This window comes from Onychostruthus taczanowskii, unplaced genomic scaffold (assembly GCF_017590055.1).
Source record: "Onychostruthus taczanowskii isolate IOZ18803 unplaced genomic scaffold, ASM1759005v1 scaffold38, whole genome shotgun sequence".
NCBI lineage: Eukaryota > Metazoa > Chordata > Aves > Passeriformes > Passeridae > Onychostruthus > Onychostruthus taczanowskii.
This window is the reverse complement of record NW_024501237.1, coordinates 6,017,768-6,038,131: the sequence shown is the minus strand read 5'-3', so window position 1 is coordinate 6,038,131 and position 20,364 is coordinate 6,017,768. Positions and strand designations below refer to the sequence as shown.

At 39.3% G+C, this 20,364-nt stretch overlaps 1 protein-coding gene across 6 annotated transcripts in view; it reads left to right on the top strand.

Moving 5' to 3' along the window:
- Positions 1 to 20,364, top strand: part of WDFY3 (WD repeat and FYVE domain containing 3) — a 153,282-nt gene that overhangs the window by 96,962 nt on the left and 35,956 nt on the right. For 5 of the 6 annotated variants that reach the window (XM_041411900.1, XM_041411904.1, XM_041411901.1 and 2 more), the window contains 14 exons: positions 940 to 1,040; positions 1,811 to 2,029; positions 4,160 to 4,341; positions 5,789 to 6,020; positions 6,643 to 6,803; positions 7,996 to 8,107; positions 8,514 to 8,704; positions 10,158 to 10,310; positions 11,885 to 11,958; positions 12,062 to 12,223; positions 13,599 to 13,693; positions 14,961 to 15,081; positions 15,889 to 16,106; positions 18,934 to 19,169. In XM_041411900.1, the coding sequence (XP_041267834.1) occupies positions 940 to 1,040; positions 1,811 to 2,029; positions 4,160 to 4,341; positions 5,789 to 6,020; positions 6,643 to 6,803; positions 7,996 to 8,107; positions 8,514 to 8,704; positions 10,158 to 10,310; positions 11,885 to 11,958; positions 12,062 to 12,223; positions 13,599 to 13,693; positions 14,961 to 15,081; positions 15,889 to 16,106; positions 18,934 to 19,169 (2,257 nt within the window). The remainder of the gene's footprint in view (positions 1 to 939; positions 1,041 to 1,810; positions 2,030 to 4,159; positions 4,342 to 5,788; positions 6,021 to 6,642; positions 6,804 to 7,995; positions 8,108 to 8,513; positions 8,705 to 10,157; positions 10,311 to 11,884; positions 11,959 to 12,061; positions 12,224 to 13,598; positions 13,694 to 14,960; positions 15,082 to 15,888; positions 16,107 to 18,933; positions 19,170 to 20,364) is intronic. The other variant, XM_041411903.1, reaches the window with a different exon arrangement.

Here is a 20,364-nt window from a genome sequence, read left to right as displayed (position 1 = left end):
TGAATGCATGACACCATTCTCAACATCTGTTTAAGGGAAATGTTTGGTCTTTTTTGGTTATAAAAACAGAATAGAAAAACTTGAGTACTTGGGAGCTGTGCTGCTGTCTACATTCTCTTTTCAGCTCTGCAAAGCAAGGATGCAGCTTCCATTTTCCATCTAACCTTAATATCCAGTACAGTCAGGAACACACTTATTTTTTTAGTAAACAAATGTTACTCTAAGATGTATTCTACATCCTTCATAAGAGAGAAGAAAAAAAATTGTCTGGACCTAAGAACTAGAAATAGGCTGGCAAAATGAATTTTCAATGTGTTTGCTTCAGGAGATTTGTGGATGCTGGTAACATGTCCAGAAGTAACTCACATAATGCAGCTGTGACTTCTTTTAATTTCAGCAAGCCAACTAAGAAGGCTTCTATAATAATTTTTTTTTTTTAATTTAAGAACTTTTCTCCTTATATTGATTTTCATTGTGTCCACAGCATCAGTGGCTCTTGTAAGGACCAAACATAGCTAAGTTGGTGGAATATGATGTTAGTGTGAGAGCATGCTTTTTTAAGATAAGAACATCATTGTCTGCAGTTGTCAGATCCTGTGACTATTTAGCTGATCCAGTCTCTTTAGAAAGTTCAGAACAACTCAACGGCTGCTGCAAGATGCAGGTGCCCACAAGGGAACATCTTAGGTTATGGAGCCACATGGGCATGATTCCATACCTTCACACCAAAGACATACACTGCCAAAGTTCTTTGTGCTAGCAATAATTTAGACTCACAATGAGCAATCTTGAGAATTAATTCCTATTTTTCATTACTACAGAAAGTCACAAAGCATGTGTGCTTATGTTATATTTTTCTAAGCCATGTTTTGTTTGTATTGAACTCCACTCACACTGACTTCATAAACTCCAGTGTGTTACTGGTCTTGTGTTTAACAGCTGCCTGTTCTTGCCAAGTCTGGCTCCCCACAATGCACCTACAAATAATGCTGTTACTACAGGACTTGTTGATGGTGCCGTTGTGAGCGGAATTGGAACTGGTGAGTACTCCAGTATGACTGGTAACAAACAGTTATTTGTATCTGATGTTTAGTTCTCTTGGCCTTCTTGGTTAGCCATGAACTGATAGTATGGTGTTGGACACTGTGCACCCACAATCAAGAACTTCTTGTGTCTTTTTTTTTGTGTGTTTCTGTTGCCCCCAAGAGAATGAAAAGCAATATAAAATATAAAATGTGTGATTGCTTTAAAATGAAAAGCTTAAAGTAGAAGGCTAAATTGTAATCAACCAAGGTGTACGAGTAATAATCCAGATGCATTAAGAAAAAGTTGAGGTCATAGTGTGTAGAGAATAGGAAATGTGGAACAAATTGTAATGCCGTACTTGTGACTTTGTTCTGCTGAATCCTTGACTGCATTTATTACAGGTGTAGTTGCACACACCATCACAAAAGCCCCATCTAAATTGTTTGTCATCACTTTTACATGTTGTTGAGGATTATTCACCCTACAGGAACCTGGAATGCTTAATTAAAAGCTGTGGAATTAATTGAACATGGTCACTTAGTTAACAAGTTGCTAAGTCTAAAAACTAAAGTGAAGGCTCACTGCAGTAAGATAGAATTAGTGGGAGCATCCTGGATATTAAGTGGAGTCGCATGTATGTGGTAGAGAGATATTCCCTTAACAGAGGCTTCTTCGGGATCTGAGAAAATACAGCTAGTATTAGCTGAGCTGATATGAAAAAAGGAACAGGATCAAGTAGGTATCTGAACTGCAGCTCTGTAATGGGCTTTCTTTTTATTTTTAGGTGAAAGGTTTTTCCCACCACCATCTGGTTTAAGCTACTCAACTTGGTTTTGTATTGAACATTTTAGTACACCTCCCAATAACCATCCTGTGAGACTCCTCACTGTAGTGCGGCGTGCGAACTCCTCGGAGCAGCATTACGTCTGCCTTGCCATTGTCCTGTCGGCAAAAGATCGCTCACTGATTGTTTCAACTAAAGAAGAATTGCTTCAGAATTATGGTAAGAGTTGTGCCACGTCATCAGCTAATGCTGACAGTATTATAGGGATGCAACGGCAAGTTTATTTTAAACCCAGTATCCAGAAGAATTGCATGTGCTAGAACTTCTTTTGCTGCTTCACCAGTTCCTGATTTTTTGACAATGGAAAAATGCAAAATGTAAGCATTAATTTATGGAGCTTTTATAATTTCCAAAGAAGATTCGATGTCTATATATAAAAGAAAATTTTTTTACCAAAACCCCAGGTAATACGTATTCAGGGGAGAGATTACATAATTGGTTTTGAAAGGTTTTGACTTTGATTTATCTTGTGTCATTCATTTTAGACATCATCTCTTGAGGTCTTGAGGTGCAAATTCTAACTGTCTTTGCTTTGAATAAGTTTGGAAATAGTAAACTAATAGGTTGAAGGCTTTTTCAGTCTGGATAGTCCCAGTACTGGGGGGATTTTTGAAGGCAAGCAGTCATTTACTTCATGTTTTAATGCTGTGTTCAGTTTTCAGAAACAGTTTGTATCTCCATTCAGTATCTGTGACCAAAGGAGGGGTTACAGGAGATGTATTGAAGATCTAAGTGAAGCTGGTGATACCAATAAATTTGCTAGAGAGAGCTATCAGTGCACTCAGGGGCTTGAGGATGAACTGTCTCCTGTCTCCAGCCTTGTCCTCCATCAGAGCCTCCAAAAGTGGTTGGTTTTGACAGGCTGTTACACACTGAGTCTGTGGAGGAGCAGTCTGAGAGGAGCAGGGCAGCCTTCTGCATGTGTTTCAGGCTTAGCTCTTCACCAGACCAGCCCAAATGGTTGTCAAAAACCTGTTCCTGCTTCTGGTCTTTACTTTTTGAGTAAGCAGCACTAATAAGGATTATATAAAATTGTTGTTTTTTAAAAAAACTCCCACAAACCACTAAGAGAACTGTTACCATGAAAATAAGGAATCATCTGTAAGCAGACATTCACATCATTAACTGCAGCACTCCCTCTTAGTAGAAGTCAAGTTCAAAACCTGACACTTGAGAGCTGAAAACCCATAGTGTAAAGTAGGAATTAAACCCCCTAAATTACAGAGATACTGACAGTGCTTTTTTTCTGAGGACCAAATTCTTAGAGAATGAAGCAAATTTATCTTCACACTAATTGCTTTAGCCTGCACTGAAACTATAGTTCATAAGTTTTTAGTTTAGTGAGCACCTATAATCAAACTCCCTGAAAGAGACAGGATTTGAAAAGGCTTTGTTAGAGAAGATCTGAAGGTTTCTGACTATAAAGACTTTTTTTTACTTCAACCAGGACACTTTGCTTCACTCAAGTGCTACCCTGTTGTGTCTAAATCATAGCTGGTGGTGTAGTGTTGAGTGCTGAGCAGGTAGGGACCTGAAAAACTGAGACTGAAAGTGCTGTGCACAACACAGGGAATGGAAGTGCTGGCTGTCTCTTGTAAAAGTAAATGGGGTGATGTAAGGACTCTTATTGAGAGCAAGAAATGTGCTTAGAGATGTTAGGCTATGTAAAATAACTTGAGATTATTTTTGTATCTGAATGTTAGTTCTAAATACTCTGCTTTTAACATTTTCCTTGTGCTGTTTCTAAAGAAATTACTGTTCTCCCTGTGCAGGCAGCTGTTGTGGTAAGAGGATTAATGGTTTGTTTTCCTTCAGTATGAAAAAATGAAGAGAGATCTGAAAAGTTCATGGTTGAAACATTCCCTGGGTTTTGGGGAATCTTTTTTTTTTTTTTTTTTTTTTTTTTTTTTCTATTGGGACAGCTTTTGAGTAAGGGTCATTTTTGTGATGCAAAAGTGGGAATAAAAAGCCTGGAACATGGGTATCATCCTCTTCACAGTGTGAGAAAGGTGAAAAATAACTCTGTGGGTTTGGGGACACATCTATTGGTTCTTGGTGACTGCTGCTGTAGAAGCTTCTTTAGGAAAACAACAAAATACCTTTCTGTGACTTGCATGGCAGCATGAGAAAGTAAAAACTTGCGCCAACTAGTAATTCCAGCTGAAATTTCGAAGGGAGTGGAGAAAGTGAGAAGTAAAATACAATTGTCAAAAGTCTGAATGTATCCTGAGATTTTTATGCTCTTGTAACATTTCTGCTGGTGCCCACTAACTGGTGCTTTTCTTTTAGTTGATGACTTCAGTGAGGAATCATCATTTTATGAAATTCTTCCCTGTTGTGCCCGTTTCCGCTGCGGTGACCTCATTGTGGAAGGCCAGTGGCATCACCTAGTTCTGGTCATGAGTAAAGGCATGCTGAAGAACAGCACAGCTGCACTCTACCTCGACGGACAGCTTGTTAACACTGTTAAGGTAAAATAAATCTTTCAATTCTCATTTTTACTGGTTGGAGTGATTTTTTTCTCTGTGCAATAAAAAAACCTTACAATAAAAAAGAGCAAAATCAACCACCACCACCCCATCTAAAAGGTGTTCACCCCCAACAGAACAGAAAAAAACCCCAACCCAAGCAACAAAACAAAAAACAACAAGCAAACACCACGTTTATTTGCAAAGGTCAATACCTCATTGTTAGGTGGAAAGAACTGCAGAGAGCAGTGAAGAGCACTGTGGACCTGTCCACTGAGCACAGTATTCCCAAGCTATAACAGATATCCAAACATCATTTGACAACTGGCAAGTGTGGGCTTTATACTAGCTAATGTTACTGTACTGCTGTAGGTAAAACAACATGTTGATTTTCAAAGTTTATCTCTCAGTATTCCTTTTGCAAGAGGGGGACTACCCTAAGTTGTTATGTGTCATATTGCATTTTATTGAAATGGTATGCCCTGTCTCACCCGCCCAAAATGTATGTTATATTCTAAGCCTGTGGTCCTGCCCTGAACCATCATGTACCTGTAATCCCATTGGCCCAAGTCTGATTCCGTGCCCACGTCAATCTCCCTCTTAAGCTGTGCTGGTGAAGTCGGTCGATCTCTTAGGCCTTCCTCTCTCCCAGCCTCTTCCCCGCCTCTTGTCCCTTCCCTCCCCTAGGCTCCCCCTCCTTCCCCCTTCCCACTCAGTAATCATGCTGTTTCCGGGGATGGGACCCCAAATAAACCTTCATCTGATCAGCACCCTCAGAAGCCATGTGGAGTCACCTTGCCTGCCTGCTGCTGCCAGCCAGCTCACAGCCTAGGGGGCCTTCCGGGGACAGCCCGGGGTGCCCCCCCACACCAAAACGAACCACAGCAGTTATGCTGACAGCTGTAATACATAAGTGTCTGTCTGGCCATCTCTCTGGCTATACATGACTACATTTAATAGCTACTAACAGAATTTTTACAATGTAAATAGAAAAAAAGCCTGTGAGGTTGTTCTTCTCTTTATATATTGGCCAGGATCTTACTTGTGTATTTGTTTAATTATTTGAAAAGTCTTGCTGAATTTAGTTCATCGCATTTGCACTTGAGCTTGAAATGGTGTAGTTTCCAAAGGCTGGGAAAGGAGAAACAACACTACTTTGAGCACCATGTCTTTAGAATCAAGATACAGCTTCTATAGACACAGAATTCTCATGTTCTCCTGTGTTTCCATACACACCTTCATCTTCTGATACCCACTTCTGGTCTTCACATTTCCTTTCTTTTTAGTATTCTTCACTGTGTAGTTCAGTACAGCGTCAGAATACCCTTCATTACATAGCAATAATTTGATACCTCCCCTGGCTTGCAAAACCATTTTTGGATAAAATTTCTGATCTTGTCACGGTACCCTTGCTCCCTCGCTAACTTGCCTGCGTTTTGCTCCCTCACAGCTTCACTACATCCACAGCAGCCCCAGTGGCTCTGGCTCTGCCAACCCCCCCGTGGTCAGCACAGTGTACGCCTACATCGGCACGCCACCTGCACAGCGCCAGCTCTCCTCCCTGGTGTGGCGCCTGGGCCCCACGCACTTCCTGGAGGAAGTGCTGCCTGCCCCAGGGGTCAGCACCATTTATGAGCTGGGACCCAACTATGTCGGGAGCTTCCAAGCAGTTTATATTCCATGTAAGTACAGGCCAGGTGGCACCTGGTAACTTGGGCTAGCTGTGCTAGAATCTTTATGTGCATACTGGCAGAAGAGGTGAGAGAGTATGCAGGAACAGGGAGGAAAAGCTTGCTCTTCACAGGAATGAGATTAGTAGCTGCTCTTTAAGAGGATAATAGGAATCTAAATTCTTGTGCTGGGATATAGTAGAAGTGCTTGTATTCCTCGCTTTGGTTTTAAACCAGTTAGAAAAGTCATTATTCATACTGTATGCGATATTTACCTGTAGAAAGTGAAATGAGAAAGGATACAAAATTTTAAAGATATGATTATATATTCTCTTTGAATCTTGCATCTCTCATACCATTCCAAGGCAGCTTTCCTATCAAACTGTAGTAAAAAGCCAGTTGTCACAGGCAAAGATGCAGATTTACCAAATGCTTCTCTGACTTTTGATTGCTTTGTTTTCCTTCAGAAGGGAAGGGACATTTACAGCCTTTAGGCAGGACAATATCACATCTCAGCTGTTTGCAGAATCTTTTTTTTATACCTATTCTGCAGTATAAGTTGCTTAAGGTTTTACTGTTCAAATTAAAATAAAACAACGCCATTAATGAAGGGAACTTCTATTTTGTCTTTAAGGTAAAGATTCGAAGTCTGAAGGAATCAATCCATCGCCGATATCTTTGGTACCAGAAGAGAAGGTCTCCTTTGGTCTCTATGCACTGTCAGTTTCTTCATTTACAGTGGCAAAAATAAGGAAAGTTTACAACAAGTTGGATAGTAAAGCTATTGCCAAACAGGTATGTTGGGAAATCAGTCAGTAAATGTGTATGACTTTTTCCTTTCTTTCAACTTACTTCAAGACAATTTGCTCAATGCAGCCAGGAACAATCTGGTCTGATCCCCCTCTTGTGGGCAAGGTCACCTTTCACTGTGTCAGGTTGCTCAAAGTGCATTCCAGCCTGACCTTGAATGCTTTCAGGAACTGAGAACTCACAGCTTCTCTAGGTGCTAGATGGCCAACTTGGGGCCTTCTGTGATGGGGTAGCTGCATCAGTGGACAAGGGAAGGGGTACAGATGTGATTTATTTGCACTGCTGTAAAGCCTTTGTCGTAGCCCCCCAATACCTCTTTCTCTCTAAACTGGAGAAAGATGGATTCAATGGGTGGGCTGTTAAGATACATGAGAAAGTGATTGGACAGTTGCATCTACTGGGTAATGGTCAATGGCTCAGAGTCCCAGTGGAAATTGGTGACAAGTGCTGTCCCTCAGGAGTCCATGTAGGGACCAGTATTATTTAATACCTTCATTAATGACAGAGAGGGATCAAGTGCACCCTCAGCACATTCACTGATGAAACTGAGCTGAGTGGTGCTATTGACACACTTCAAGGACAGGATTCCATCCAGTGGGATCTAGATGAGTTCCAGGGCTAGGTGGGCCCTGAGAAGTGAGCCAATTGGAAGCTCATGAGGTTTAACAACACCAAGTACAAGGTGCTGCACCTGGGTAGGGCAATCCCTGGTATCAGTCCAGGCTGGGGATGAGCAGATTGAGGGCAGTCCTGCTGAGAAGAACTTGGAGGTGCTGGTGGAAGAGGGGCTGGACATGACCCAGCCATGAGCACTCGCAGCCCAGAAAGCCAGACATGTCCTGGGCTACATCCAAAGCACCATAGGCAGCAGGTGAGGGAGAGGATTCTGCCCCCCTGCTCTGGTGAGACCCCCACCTGCAGTGCTGCATCCTTGGTGAGACCCCGCCTGCAGCTCTGGGGTCCCCAGCACATGGGCCTGTTGGAGTGAGTCCAGGGAAGACCACCAAGATGATCAGAGGGGGATGGAGCATCTCTCCTGAGAGGAAAGGCTTAATCTGGGTTTGTTGTATGTTACTCCTGATCACAGTAGGGAAATTCGTAAGTTATGAATTTTAGGCTTACATAAAAATAACCTCTTCCCTTCAATCCCTGCTGGTTTTTTTCTTGTTTTCTTTAGCTGGCAATTTCTTCTCATGAAAATGCCACACCTGTGAAGCTACTACATAACTCAGCAGGACATTTGAATGGACCAGCACGCTCCATTGGTGCAGCTTTGATAGGGTATTTGGGTGAGTTGAGCACTTAAGAATTATTATGCTTTAAAGTTATTTATTACTTGTCAGTAAGAACTTAGGTCTAGGAGATAAATCATGTGACTGATGAGTGTTAATGGTGCATTGTATTTATTGAACATTTTTATATTTTATGCATATACTATTATCTTCTTTTGCTCACATGGGATGCTTGTTTCAGTTTATGATTCATTATTATGAAAATATATTAAATTACTTTACCTTAGGTCGTAAACTATTGTTCTATATTTCCTTCACTTCCTCTCCTAAGGTGTCATAATTCTCCTAGTAACATTCTTTTATAATTCAAGTAATACTAAAATGAAAATTGCTTTCACATTTTCACAATTATTTCATGCAAAAATTTGATTTGAATATATTAATTCATTTTCTCTGTGCTCAGGAGTAAGAACATTTGTCCCCAGACCTGTTGCCACTACGCTACAGTACATTGGTGGAGCTGCTGCTATTTTGGGACTTGTAGCCATGGCATCAGATGTGGAAGGATTGTATGCAGCTGTGAAAGCTTTGGTCTGTGTGGTAAAGAGCAACCCTTTGGCCAGCAAAGAGATGGAAAGAATCAAAGGTTATCAGGTATGTAAGAAATGTCTTAAAACAGACTAGGCTGATTGAATTGAATTTCACTGTTTGTCATCACAGTTCCCGTGGAAATCTCTTGTTGTGTTGTAACCCAAGTTTCTCTTTAGAAGTTACTTGAGCTCTTGGTTAGTTAGCATAGATGAATTATTTACGATGTCTTTTAAAGGAGAGGGTGAAAAGTTTTTTGCTCAGCCCTCGTGCACATTTAGCTGCATTGCTGAAACTGAGCCTTCAGTAACACCACAGAAGAGCACAACTGTCGTACTTAAATGAGTCTTTTCTTGTGATTTTGATCCCACCCCTGCAAGCCCAGGGGTGTCTCTGATATGCCAGCAACAGAGAGGATAAGGATACATTAAAAAACCCAAACAAGTCAACTCCTAGAAGCATCCTTTTAAGGAGACTGCATGGATTTTGTAGTTAGTGATGCTGTATCCTTTCAAGCTGAAGACATTAATTCTTCATTGGAATGGGGAAAAGGCAATCACGTATACAGAAGGATTGATTGACTGATTCGAAAAGGTCTTCACATGAGCAATGCACTTTATGTTTCTCACAGAGGCTGCTTTACTGAAATGGAAAGTTCTGTGGTTTGAGCTGTGTAGCTGCAAACCTTGAAATGCTAGTGCCTGGTGCATTTACATCAAAATGTATCATTCCAAAGAGCCTGGTGCAGATCTTGGCTTACTGTGGCCAAACAAGTCTAGACAGTGTCCTTCTTGTACCATGAGTAGTAGTGGAGCGTCACAAATGACCTTACATTCCACTTGTATTGACATCAGCAAATAGTGTGGTTTGAGGGAGATTCCCAGAAATTTGTGTTTCTTTAGTGTTTCAGTGAGGATGGTAAAGCTGAACAGGCCAGGATGTTGACTGTTTCAACAAGTTTGCTTCAGAAGAAAAGAGACTGTAGCAGTAAATCTGGCAAATGGTTCTTTCCCAGCCCAGATTATAAGTTAGAGCAGAAGTGGGGACTGCAGTCATGCCTAGGAGAACAAAGCGTAGCAAGAAAAAAAAAAAAGGCTTATTCATATTTTAGTTACTTTTTTTCAGTGCCAGAATACCTCTCATTTGGGCATGCAGTGCTCTAGGCCTGCTCCATTGGTCTGCCATGTCCATGTTTCCTGTTCAGGAGCACAACTGCTTGAGGATGTGCTGTCTTAAACTGACTGACTGCCAGAGAGCTGAGAGCGATGTGTGTGTCCCTAATCCTCAGGGCCTAGATCCTATCTGTGGTGTAAACAGATGTTTTATGAGCTAGAGGGTGTCCTGGATATGCTACTTCTGTAATGAACTTTCAAACTCTTTCATCAAGAGTATCAACCAGCAGACATACTTTAAAGACCTTCTCAAAAGGGGCACAGGCATTTCATCTGTTCTCCGGCATGCTTAGACAACATTGCTGTGTGCTCACAGGACTAATTCCTTTTCTGTTTACTTGTTCAAGCTGCTGGCAATGCTGTTAAAGAAGAAGCGGTCCCTTCTGAACAGCCACATACTCCACCTGACCTTTTCCTTGGTGGGAACTGTTGACAGCGGACACGAGACATCCATTATCCCAAATTCTGCTGCCTTCCAGGACCTGCTCTGTGATTTTGAAGTATGTAGAGCTGCACAGAAGAGTGATTATAATGGTGGATAGCGATTAAGTCAGATGCTGATAGTGTACCTTAAATATTCAACAGTAGCAAATTAGACTGTTATACTGAGAACATCTGATTTCTTATATAGAACAATAAAGCAGGTGAGCAGCAAGATTATTGGTAATTTTTCTTGCTGAAATGGCTTGAATCACTGCAGAAACAATGGATGGGTGCCACAGGTGTTTCTGCTTTTTGCTAGTTTAGAATTCAACATTCTGTAGTTTTCTGTTCCTCAATTTCTTTTCACCTGTGTGTTCTACTGCAGTACATATATCAAGGCATGAAAAGTGCCCTGAAAATAAAAGTAGAAGGTAAACTTTCAACATAGCACATGGGAATCACTTTATCATACATTTCCTGCAAGGTTATTAGTAAGGGAGTTAAAATTCTGTTTTCATGACCTATGAAATACTTAAATGCTGTGTTAAAGTAAGGAAAGTAGCAAATTTCAGAGGGAAATGCTAATGCAGTAGAGGCTGATAAAAGATTCCCAGAACTTACCCTTTAGGATGTGCTCCTTTGGCATTATCTGTACCTGACATAGACTGACTAACAGAATTCTGATTCATGTACATTAAAGTAAGTAAGTAAAAACCCTACTACCACTGCTAAGCCAGCTGTAAGTTGCTGACTTAATATTGAAGTCAGTTTTGCACAAATGACTTAATAAACTTAACCATTTCCTTTTTTTAGATGTCTGTTTGAGTATTTCAAAGCACTCCTGGAAACCTTATTTAAAAAGAAAGTCTGAGATTTTGGCTATTGTTTTTTCAGTTTTTTGATTGTTTTAATTACTTACTTTTTTCAGAAATCAGTGACCCAAACATTTCACTTAGTTTGGATAAATTAGATGTTCTTACTCATGCAGAACAGGGAAACTAAAAGATTTGTTCTCATCATTTAAATTATAAGATTAGGAGAAAAGCAAAAATTAGAAAGCTTTTCATTTAAGCCAGTTTTATACACCAGAGAACAAATATTAATTGTGCTTTATTCAATAGCAAATCAGTTTTGAGATTTGCAGCTGTAGCTGAGCTTTCTGGCTTTTATGTCTTCTATTACTTCTATTGATTGAACAATTGATATTTTGGGGGTTTTGGTAAGGAATCTAAATAATTTAAGTGCAGGCAATGCAGGGTAAAAAATAAAATCAGGGAAAACCTTGAGTTTAATCTTGGAAGAAGGTAGTAAGTTAATTTTATGAATACATAAACCTTCACCTAAATGAAATAAATTTAACACAGCCTTGTAAATCCCAATAGCTCCCTTGGAGTCATTGCACTGTCTGTTTAAAGTCTGTACAAAAAGACAAAGGTGTGTGACCTTTTGTCTAGATCCCTTTATAAGTTTTCAGCATGGTACCCTTACAGAGAATATTTTTTGAACTGGTGTGTTGTTCTTCATGCCCAGGTAAAGAGTCATGTATATGAATGATTTTAATATCTTCATAACCTTTTATTTATTAATGCTTGTTTTTAACCTACAAGTCAATTTATGTACAAAAAAAATACTGTTTTTTTCTGTATTTCAGGTCTGGCTTCATGCGCCCTACGAGCTTCATCTGTCATTATTTGAGCACTTCATTGAGCTCCTCACTGAGTCAAGGTACGAACTGGTGCAAGCCTAGTAATGGGATTTGCAGGATTAGGTGATATGTAGAGAATACATCCAATTTTAAATGGTCATCTAATTTCTTTTCTTCTTCCAGTGAAGCAGCAAAGAATGCAAAGTTAATGAGGGAATTCCAACTCATCCCAAGACTGCTGTTGACTCTTCGAGACATGTCCCTGTCCCAGCCCACTATTGCTGCGATTAGCAATGTGCTGAGCTTTCTACTTCAGGGCTTCCCCAGCAGCTATGACCTACTCAGGTAGCCCACACCTGAATCATTTTCTTGGTTCTGTTACCTTGGTCAAAAGTACTTCATGGTCATACTGCTGAGGAGTGTGTGACATGGAATGCTCACATACTGACTTTTTTTTTCCTTTATGAACTAGATTAAACTAGGCATTAGGAATATATTGAAACCTTGATTTGCATATGATTTTCAATTTGTATCTGGCCAAACTGGTTTAATGGTCAAACTAGCTTAATGTTCTACCAGTGAAAAATGAAGGTGCTGAGCAGCCCTTTTTGTTCATGTAAAGCACTAAGCACTCCTCCTGAATCCCACTGAATATTATTTGACATGGGCTAAAAAGATATTTCTGGTTAAAATGCAATTCTGATTACTGTCTTGAATGCAAAGTTTAGTTTCAGATTTTTTCTTAATCATCACTGTATAAGAAGGTATTTAAGGCTGTCAGATATAGTGCTACTAATTTTGACTGATGAAAATTACACTAGTTACTGCAATTCATGTGTACAGGAGTATTTGAAATGCCTTAAGTATAGTTTAACTCCTTGATAACTAGATTTTTTTCATCTCTTATTTCATTATAATAGAAATGGATAAAATATTTTGGGGTTTAGGAGCTCTTTGCATATGTGTGGTCATGTTTCCAGCTCCTTACTTTTAAGCACAATTAAAGGTATCAGAAGCCTCAACCTAAGCATCTTTTCTTTGTTTTAATTGTACAGGACAAAAAATGATTCAAGACTAAAACTATTGATTTTATGCTTAAATGGTTACAGAATAGATTGTAGACCGGTGTTCCCTGTTCTCCTTCCTGGAAATAAAGAATGAAAAATGTTGCGTAACTTGGGAAAAGTTGCACTCGCTAGGGGCCATTTCAGATTAGCTGCAGAGGAAAGAAATATATTGCATCTCCTTTCTTGGAGTGGTACATCAGCGTCTTGTCATGGAAAACCATGACCCTGTGTTACATAACCTCAAGCTATAGGCATAAATGTTCTTCCAGAGTTGAGTAACCACCGTTTTGATGTAATAATTGTTCAGCTCTAAGAGGTTGAGAATAATGTTTTGTCCTCCTTTAACTTGAGGTGTTCCTTTTAGTAGGACTCAGAGGTGTCTCCCAGTTCCCTTTCCTGAATCCTAGCATTTTTAGAGTCTGTTTCCTGCAGACTTGTCTGCAAGTATTCTATTAATTACTACAAATTAATTTGTGTTTTGGCTAGTAACTTTGATGAAAATGGTCTTCATTTAATCTTCAGATGTGAGGAAGCTGACATTTTTGGGTATCTCCCTGTCACTGGTGTCATGGTTTTATATTTAAGGTGAATTATTGATAGATGAGAGTGCATCTGTCATATCAATGAGTGATGTTTTTTCTGTATCCGTCAAGGTTTGGACAGTTCATCTCTTCCACTTTACCTACGTTTGCAGTCTGTGAGAAATTTGTAGTCATGGAAATTAATAATGAAGAAAAGCTTGATAGTGGTAAGTGTTGACAGTATTTAGAAGCAGTAGAATAAAATACATTATGGTCTCTTCTGTGCTTGAATACAAAAAATGTATAAATAGTGTCATTAACAATGTTGCAGTATTGTTATAACGTGGCTGCTAGTTAGTGGGGCTTTAATTTTCAGTATTGAGTGCAAAGCGGAGCAAAGCACTTTTTTTTTGTTTCCTTCATTTAACACTCTATGGTTTTGTTCTCTTTCCTCCACTTGCTCCTTCCAATCAGCTGTGTATCTCTGCTTCTTTGTGGGAAGAGGAGGAAAAAAAACAAACAAACAACTGGTTGCTAGGTGCATCAGCCCTCCAGGTGTGAAAGAAGTGAAAGAATTAGCTAAGACTACCTAGTAACTTTTCTTAGGCAAAAAAAGAAATGTTACCATCCTTCAATAATTCTTACATTGAACTGATTTGAGACCATTTATACGCTTATTTACCTTGCGCAATTGCATTTTCACTCAGTCTCCCTGAACAGAAATGTTTTAGTCCCACAGTGGATGTCAGCCAAATAAATAGTAGAATTATCCAAAGAACCTCTGGTTCTACATCTCTTGGGAATACACTGGTGCAGAGGGACAAGTGAGAGAGATGTTTCTTCTTTTACAGTTAGTTATATGTGGTGTCACAAAAAACAGGGTTTGGCAGTCTGCACATTCTGGAGAGGGACTTTTCACAAGAGCATGTAGTGATAGGGTGAGGGAGAATGGCTTCAAACTGAAAGAGAGTTGTTTGAGATTGGATATATGGAAGAAATTCCTTACTGTGAGGGTGGTGAGAGGGTGGTGAGGCACTGGCACAGGTTGCTCAGAGAAGGTATGGATGCCCCATCCCTGGGTGTGTTCAAGGCCAGTTTGGATGAGGCTCTGAGCAGTGGAAGTCCAGTGGAAGGTGTCCCTGCCCATGGCAGGGGGGGTAGCAACTTGATGATCTTCAAGGTTCCTTCCAACCCAAACAATTCCATAGTCCGGTGGGATTCATCATTATCTTCCTGTGCCTCATGTGTTCCTTTTGAATTCCTTTTGTTCTTCAAGCTGCCCAAAGTCTGTGGGACAGTGATAAGGAGGCACCAGACATTTCTCAGCACCGTATTACGGGCTGCTTGCGCTTTAGCACAGCTTCCTTGGAGCCTGAGTGGGGGGTCAGGTTGTGTTTGCTTATGTATGGAATTTATGAATAGCCTTTAAAACGCCCAAGTTCCAAAATCTTGATTTTACCTCTCTTTTTTTGTTTGGTTTTATTCAATATTTAGGAGCAGAGGATGATTTTGGAGGACTTGTTTCAGCTAATCTTATTCTATTGCGGAACAGGCTTTTAGATATCCTTCTGAAACTTCTGTATACATCTAAAGAAAAGACAACTGTTAATTTGCAGTAAGTACAAAAAAAACCCTGGGACAGAGAAAATATATAATATTTTATTTCAAGGGGAAGAATTATAGGGCCTCCCTTCAAATCACTAGTTGAATTGCATCATTTAATAGAAAATGATGAATAATTTATGTAGATGTCACTGAATTACTCTCAGGTATCATATTAGTATAAATGGGATATATATATTAGTAGATATTATGGGATATATCTATATTAGTAGAAATGGGATACAGTATTAAATTTGTTGTTTTCTCTCAACTTCATGTGTGGTTATAGAAAAAAAAATCTGTCAAAGAGAAAACTTTTGATTTTAAGTCAGATTCTCACTGGGCTGAGATCCAGAGGCTTCAGTAGGCATTATCCTTAAGATCATCAACACTAGAATGCCCCTTAATATTGCAAAAAACACTTTCAGATGTTCCCAAGTAACTCTTCCTATAATTAAAACAAAGAAAGAAACAATCTTCCTTCATTTTTTAATACTAGTTCATTAAGGAGATGTGAAAACTTCTTGTTTAACAAAATGATTTCAGTTCAGAATTCCATATTTGTTATCAAAAGCAGCAACTGGAGAAATCTCATGCAATGGAATTAGTCCCAGGAGCTCTATTTAGTCCTTCCTTTCTTCCGAACAAATGCACATTACCTGTTTCTTATAAAGACTTGATAAGTGATATTACTTGTTTGTAGCAAACTTAACTAAGAATTTGCTGTTAAGGTTTGCCCTGCAGTGGAGGACAATGATTTTTGCTGTCTAGTAGGAAACTAAATGCTGTAAAATGTGCCTTTTTTTTCCCCTTCGCTTAGGGCTTGTGAAGAACTGGTCAAGACACTGGGTTTTGATTGGATTATGATGTTTATGGAAGAACATCTTCATTCCACTACAGTCACAGCAGCCATGCGAATTCTCGTGGTCCTGTTGAGCAATCAGTCCATCCTTATGAAGTTTAAGGAGGGTCTCAGCGGTGGAGGCTGGCTGGATCAGACGGATTCTGTCCTGACCAATAAGATTGGTACTGTGTTAGGTAGGCATCTCAGCCCCTCAGGGATTGCAGGGAGCACCTGTGCTTCAGTGTTGAACTATGGGTTATTGTGGGGGTGCTGTCTGGCTGAGGCCTTTCTGTTACTCTTGTCTGTGCTGCAATCAGATGCTTCTGCACTTCATTTTTCTTACAAGCAAGAGTTAAGATTTCCTAGGCAAAAGGGAGTGGTTTTACAAAGCTGCCCTTAGCTGACATGACAAAGATGTTGTTGTAGTTCAGTTTTGGTGCATCATATGTAGCTAATTGGTTTTTTTGTCTTACCATCAGGGTAAGGTTAAGTGTGTCCTGTGGGCAGGCTTGGCTGAGCTACGTGCAAAGGAAGCATAGAGCAGCACTTTATGCACACAACTAATAAAGATTCAGTAAAATTTGCTTGTTTGTTTACTTGTAATAGTTAATTGTGCAGCATTATATCTGGGCTGCTTTGCCTTGTGAGTGCTGTTTCCATCAAATTTACCAGTTTGAATTTTTGCTGTCTTGGAAATTTATGTGTTCACAGTATAATCTCAGCATTCCTTTTCCTTTCCCTCTCCTGCATTTTTGTGTACACAAGCACACTTTCTATTAAAGGCTTTTTTTTCAGGTTCTTAAATCCTCAGTTAGCCAGGTTATCAGACCTCTCAGTTACCCCTTGTGACCTAGAATTGTGTGTAAGGCTTTAGTTCTACAGGATCCATTTTGGGCATCTCTGAGCTGTCTGAAATGTATATCCAAATGTTTGAAATAACATTTGTCAGTTCTTTATAGAGAGGTGTAGTGGCAATTTCCCACTGACCTGTTTTTTTTTTCCCAGTCTAAATAAAATAGGGCTTTTCAGATGAAGTCTATTCAGGCTCTGGTGCAAACTCATTGACATTAAATGAGGGTCTTTCATAAGCCTCGGTAACCTTTAGATCAGAACAGTGGTATCAATAGTACTTCATTGTTGCAAATAACTGTTCAAGGAGCCACCTGTCTGCGTTGCAGCAGTACATGATCTGTTACTGCACTAAGAGTTTTTCTGAATTGGTTTACTATAAGGAAGTAATTGAAGTGTTGTTGAAGTGATCTTCCTTCAGGAAGAGGGCTCTTCCTAAAACAAAAATACAAAAATATAAAAAATATTTCTTTCTGCTTTGTATCTTTGATCAATTTCAAATATAGTATCTTGGTTTTTTTTGCTTAAAGGAAACTTTTTTTACTGTTTGCCACAATATATCCCTCAGGATATTCAGCTACGAGCATAGAATGATTCTTTGCATTGCCATGATTTAGGAGGATTAAGGAAAATGTTTTTTCAGAAGCTGTAAAACACATGCAAATATTTTATTGTTAAAATAAAAAGCATCTGTTGTTTGGTTTATTCTGATTAAGGTTCTGCTATTTTATTTAAGAAACAATTTTGCACATGCATTTCCCTTGCCTGGTTGTGCTTTAAAAACCTGAAAACCATTAGCATTTTAGGGAATGGACCATTTTTATTTAGTATGTACTTTAAATGTCCAATAGCATAAACATTTTCTTCAGTTACAAAATCTTTTTAAGTAAGATTTTGATTTACAATTACATTTGAAAGCATTTTTCAAGTGTCCCTATTTTTCCTATTATACTATCACTTTAAATGAATCCAAGCTCAACTGTGGTGAAAAAGATATTTTTCTTGAGTCTCATAAACTGATAGTGACAGATTATCTAATTTTTGCATGCTGTGTTTTTTAAGAAATCATAACATACTGGCTCCAAGATTTCTCATTAAACCAAATATGATGAATTTTTGTTGAAGGTTGCTGATGGAATTTCTGCAACTATGTAGCACAGATTTCATTAGTCTGATTCCTTCTAGAGATTTTCTGATTAAAAAGTCACTTTCTGGTGGAAAGTGTATCTGTGTTTGAGCCTCAGAAAAAACATCTGACCACTGGCAGTGTCAGACCAATGGCTCGCAGTGCTGATGTGGAGACTGAACTGTCTTCCTGCCTCTTTCCTTGCTTGAAAATAAGTGCTTCTGTCACCCAGGTGTATTTTCTTTTTCCTTTAAGTAGGATGTTGAAATACATAGGTAGGAGCACGGTCAAAAAAGGTAGTTCTGGCAGCACTTATATAAAATAAGACTGTTTAATGCTTACTACCAGCTGATTAATCATTAGCAAAATACCTGAAATAAGATGCCTTTGAGACTTCTCTGGACACAATTAGCTGCCCATTGACTTAAATGGATCATGGGTTGCTGCTTCATTATATAAATCTGTAACTGAGATTAAGGTGATATTTCACTCTCAGCCAGTAAAATACCTATTTTCAGAAACCTGGGTGTTTTAAAAGCCCACGTTACAGCTAGAAAATTAATGTGTGTGTGTAAGCATTTATATTAAGCATTCTGTATGGAAGAGTGTCATCTATGTGGTCTGGAAAGCAGTAATTTCCTTTATTTTTTAATTTTTGATGTTATATTAAAAGAAATTATATATTAGAACTATACTAAACTATACAGAAAAGATACAGACAGAAGGCTAGAAAAGAATGAATAATAAAAACCCGTGACTGAACAAAGTCCTGACACAGCTGGGCTGGGATTGGTCATTAAGTCAACACAATTCACATGGAACCAATCAAAGATGCACCTGTTGGTAAACAATGTGCTGACCACATTCCTAAGCAGCAAAACACAGGGAGAAGCAATCAGATAATATTGCTTTTCTTTTCCTCTGAGGCTGTTCATCTTCCCAGGAGAAGAATCCTGGGCAAAGAGGATTTTTCAGAAAAGATCATGGTGACACACAGGTGTCACCCTCTTAACGTTGTTGGCTTTGTGTCTTGTTTTCTCTCATAGGGTTCAATGTCGGCCGGAGTGCTGGTGGTAGATCGACAGTGCGAGAGATTAACCGGGATGCTTGTCACTTCCCAGGCTTCCCCATTCTGCAGTCCCTTCTCCCAAAGCACACTAACGTGCCTGCACTCTATTTCCTCCTCATGGCCCTTTTCCTGCAGCAGCCAGTCACTGAACTGCCTGAAAACCTGCAGGTCAGTGCACCTGTCATCAGCAGCCAGTGTAATCAGGGTGCCAAGGTAGGAATTATCCAGTAAGATGTGAATGTAATTCTGTCTGTCATGAAAGAAAATAATGAATTAACCAGGCCCTCTCCTTCTCTGCAGCTGACTCACAGTCATGATGTGGTGTTTAGTGCTAAGCCCTTTGGGTTGGGACTATGTAGAAGCCAGCCTGCTATGGCTTAGCAGTCACTGGTGTCACTGTGGTCCATTTTGGGTTCAAATGAGAAGTAGATCTCTAGTTCAAACTGGCATGCTGTGGGCATTGAAGGGAACATAATCTTTTACTTGCTTGCTTTGATTGTGAGGTGGGTTTTTTGTGGTTTTTTGTTTAAGGAGTCGGCAGTTGCTCTGTTAAAGAGAGTTCACAGGTTACAGGCAACAAAAGGTTGTTTTTATTTCAGAAAGTCACTGTGGTTTTATAGGGAGACAACTCAGTTGTTGCTGAAAAATGTTGGTTGTTCTTATTCTGAACAGGTTATTTTGGGCTTTCTTGAAGTAAGTGAGTAGATATTATATGACCTACAACAGTCCTAGAAAACCCCAGGGAAGAAAAGCCACAGACACTCCAGATAGACAGGGTGCTTATTTAGAATGGGTGCAGTGCTGACATTATTTATCTGTGAGAACTGAAAAGTAAAACTTTCAAACCAGAAGGTGCCTGCCTTTTTTCTCAAGGGGAATACTTGACAGCACATTCAGCACTGCTACCATGAGGTAGAGGCATGAAACTCACTCCTCCTACAGCTTTGAAATATGACACCATTACACTGAAACTAAATTCAACTACTTAGTAGCACTCTTAATGCTAGAGGTGGACACTTGGTTCCTTTTTATTTTTAATTGATGTAATTATGTAGATTTGCTGGAAAATACAATTTGATTTGTTTGTGTTGTTCATTTTTTTTTCTGTGGGATACCATGTGGGTTTTACTGCTAGATGTCAGTCAACTAAGTTGATTGTGTGGCATGAGTGCTGACAATTCTTTTGTTTCAAAATATTTACATACTTTATGAGAAGTGAGAAGAAAGTGAGAAGATGAGAGTTGCAGTTTGCATTAGCTCATGGTTAAAAAAATTTTCTTCAGTGACATGTGACTTTCATATAATGTTTGGTGATAAAGTTTGGAGGGTGTAAAACAATTAATTTTTTATCTACTGCAAAATGAGTATATTGTATCTGTAATAAAAAGCAGTATACAATTGCCCAGGA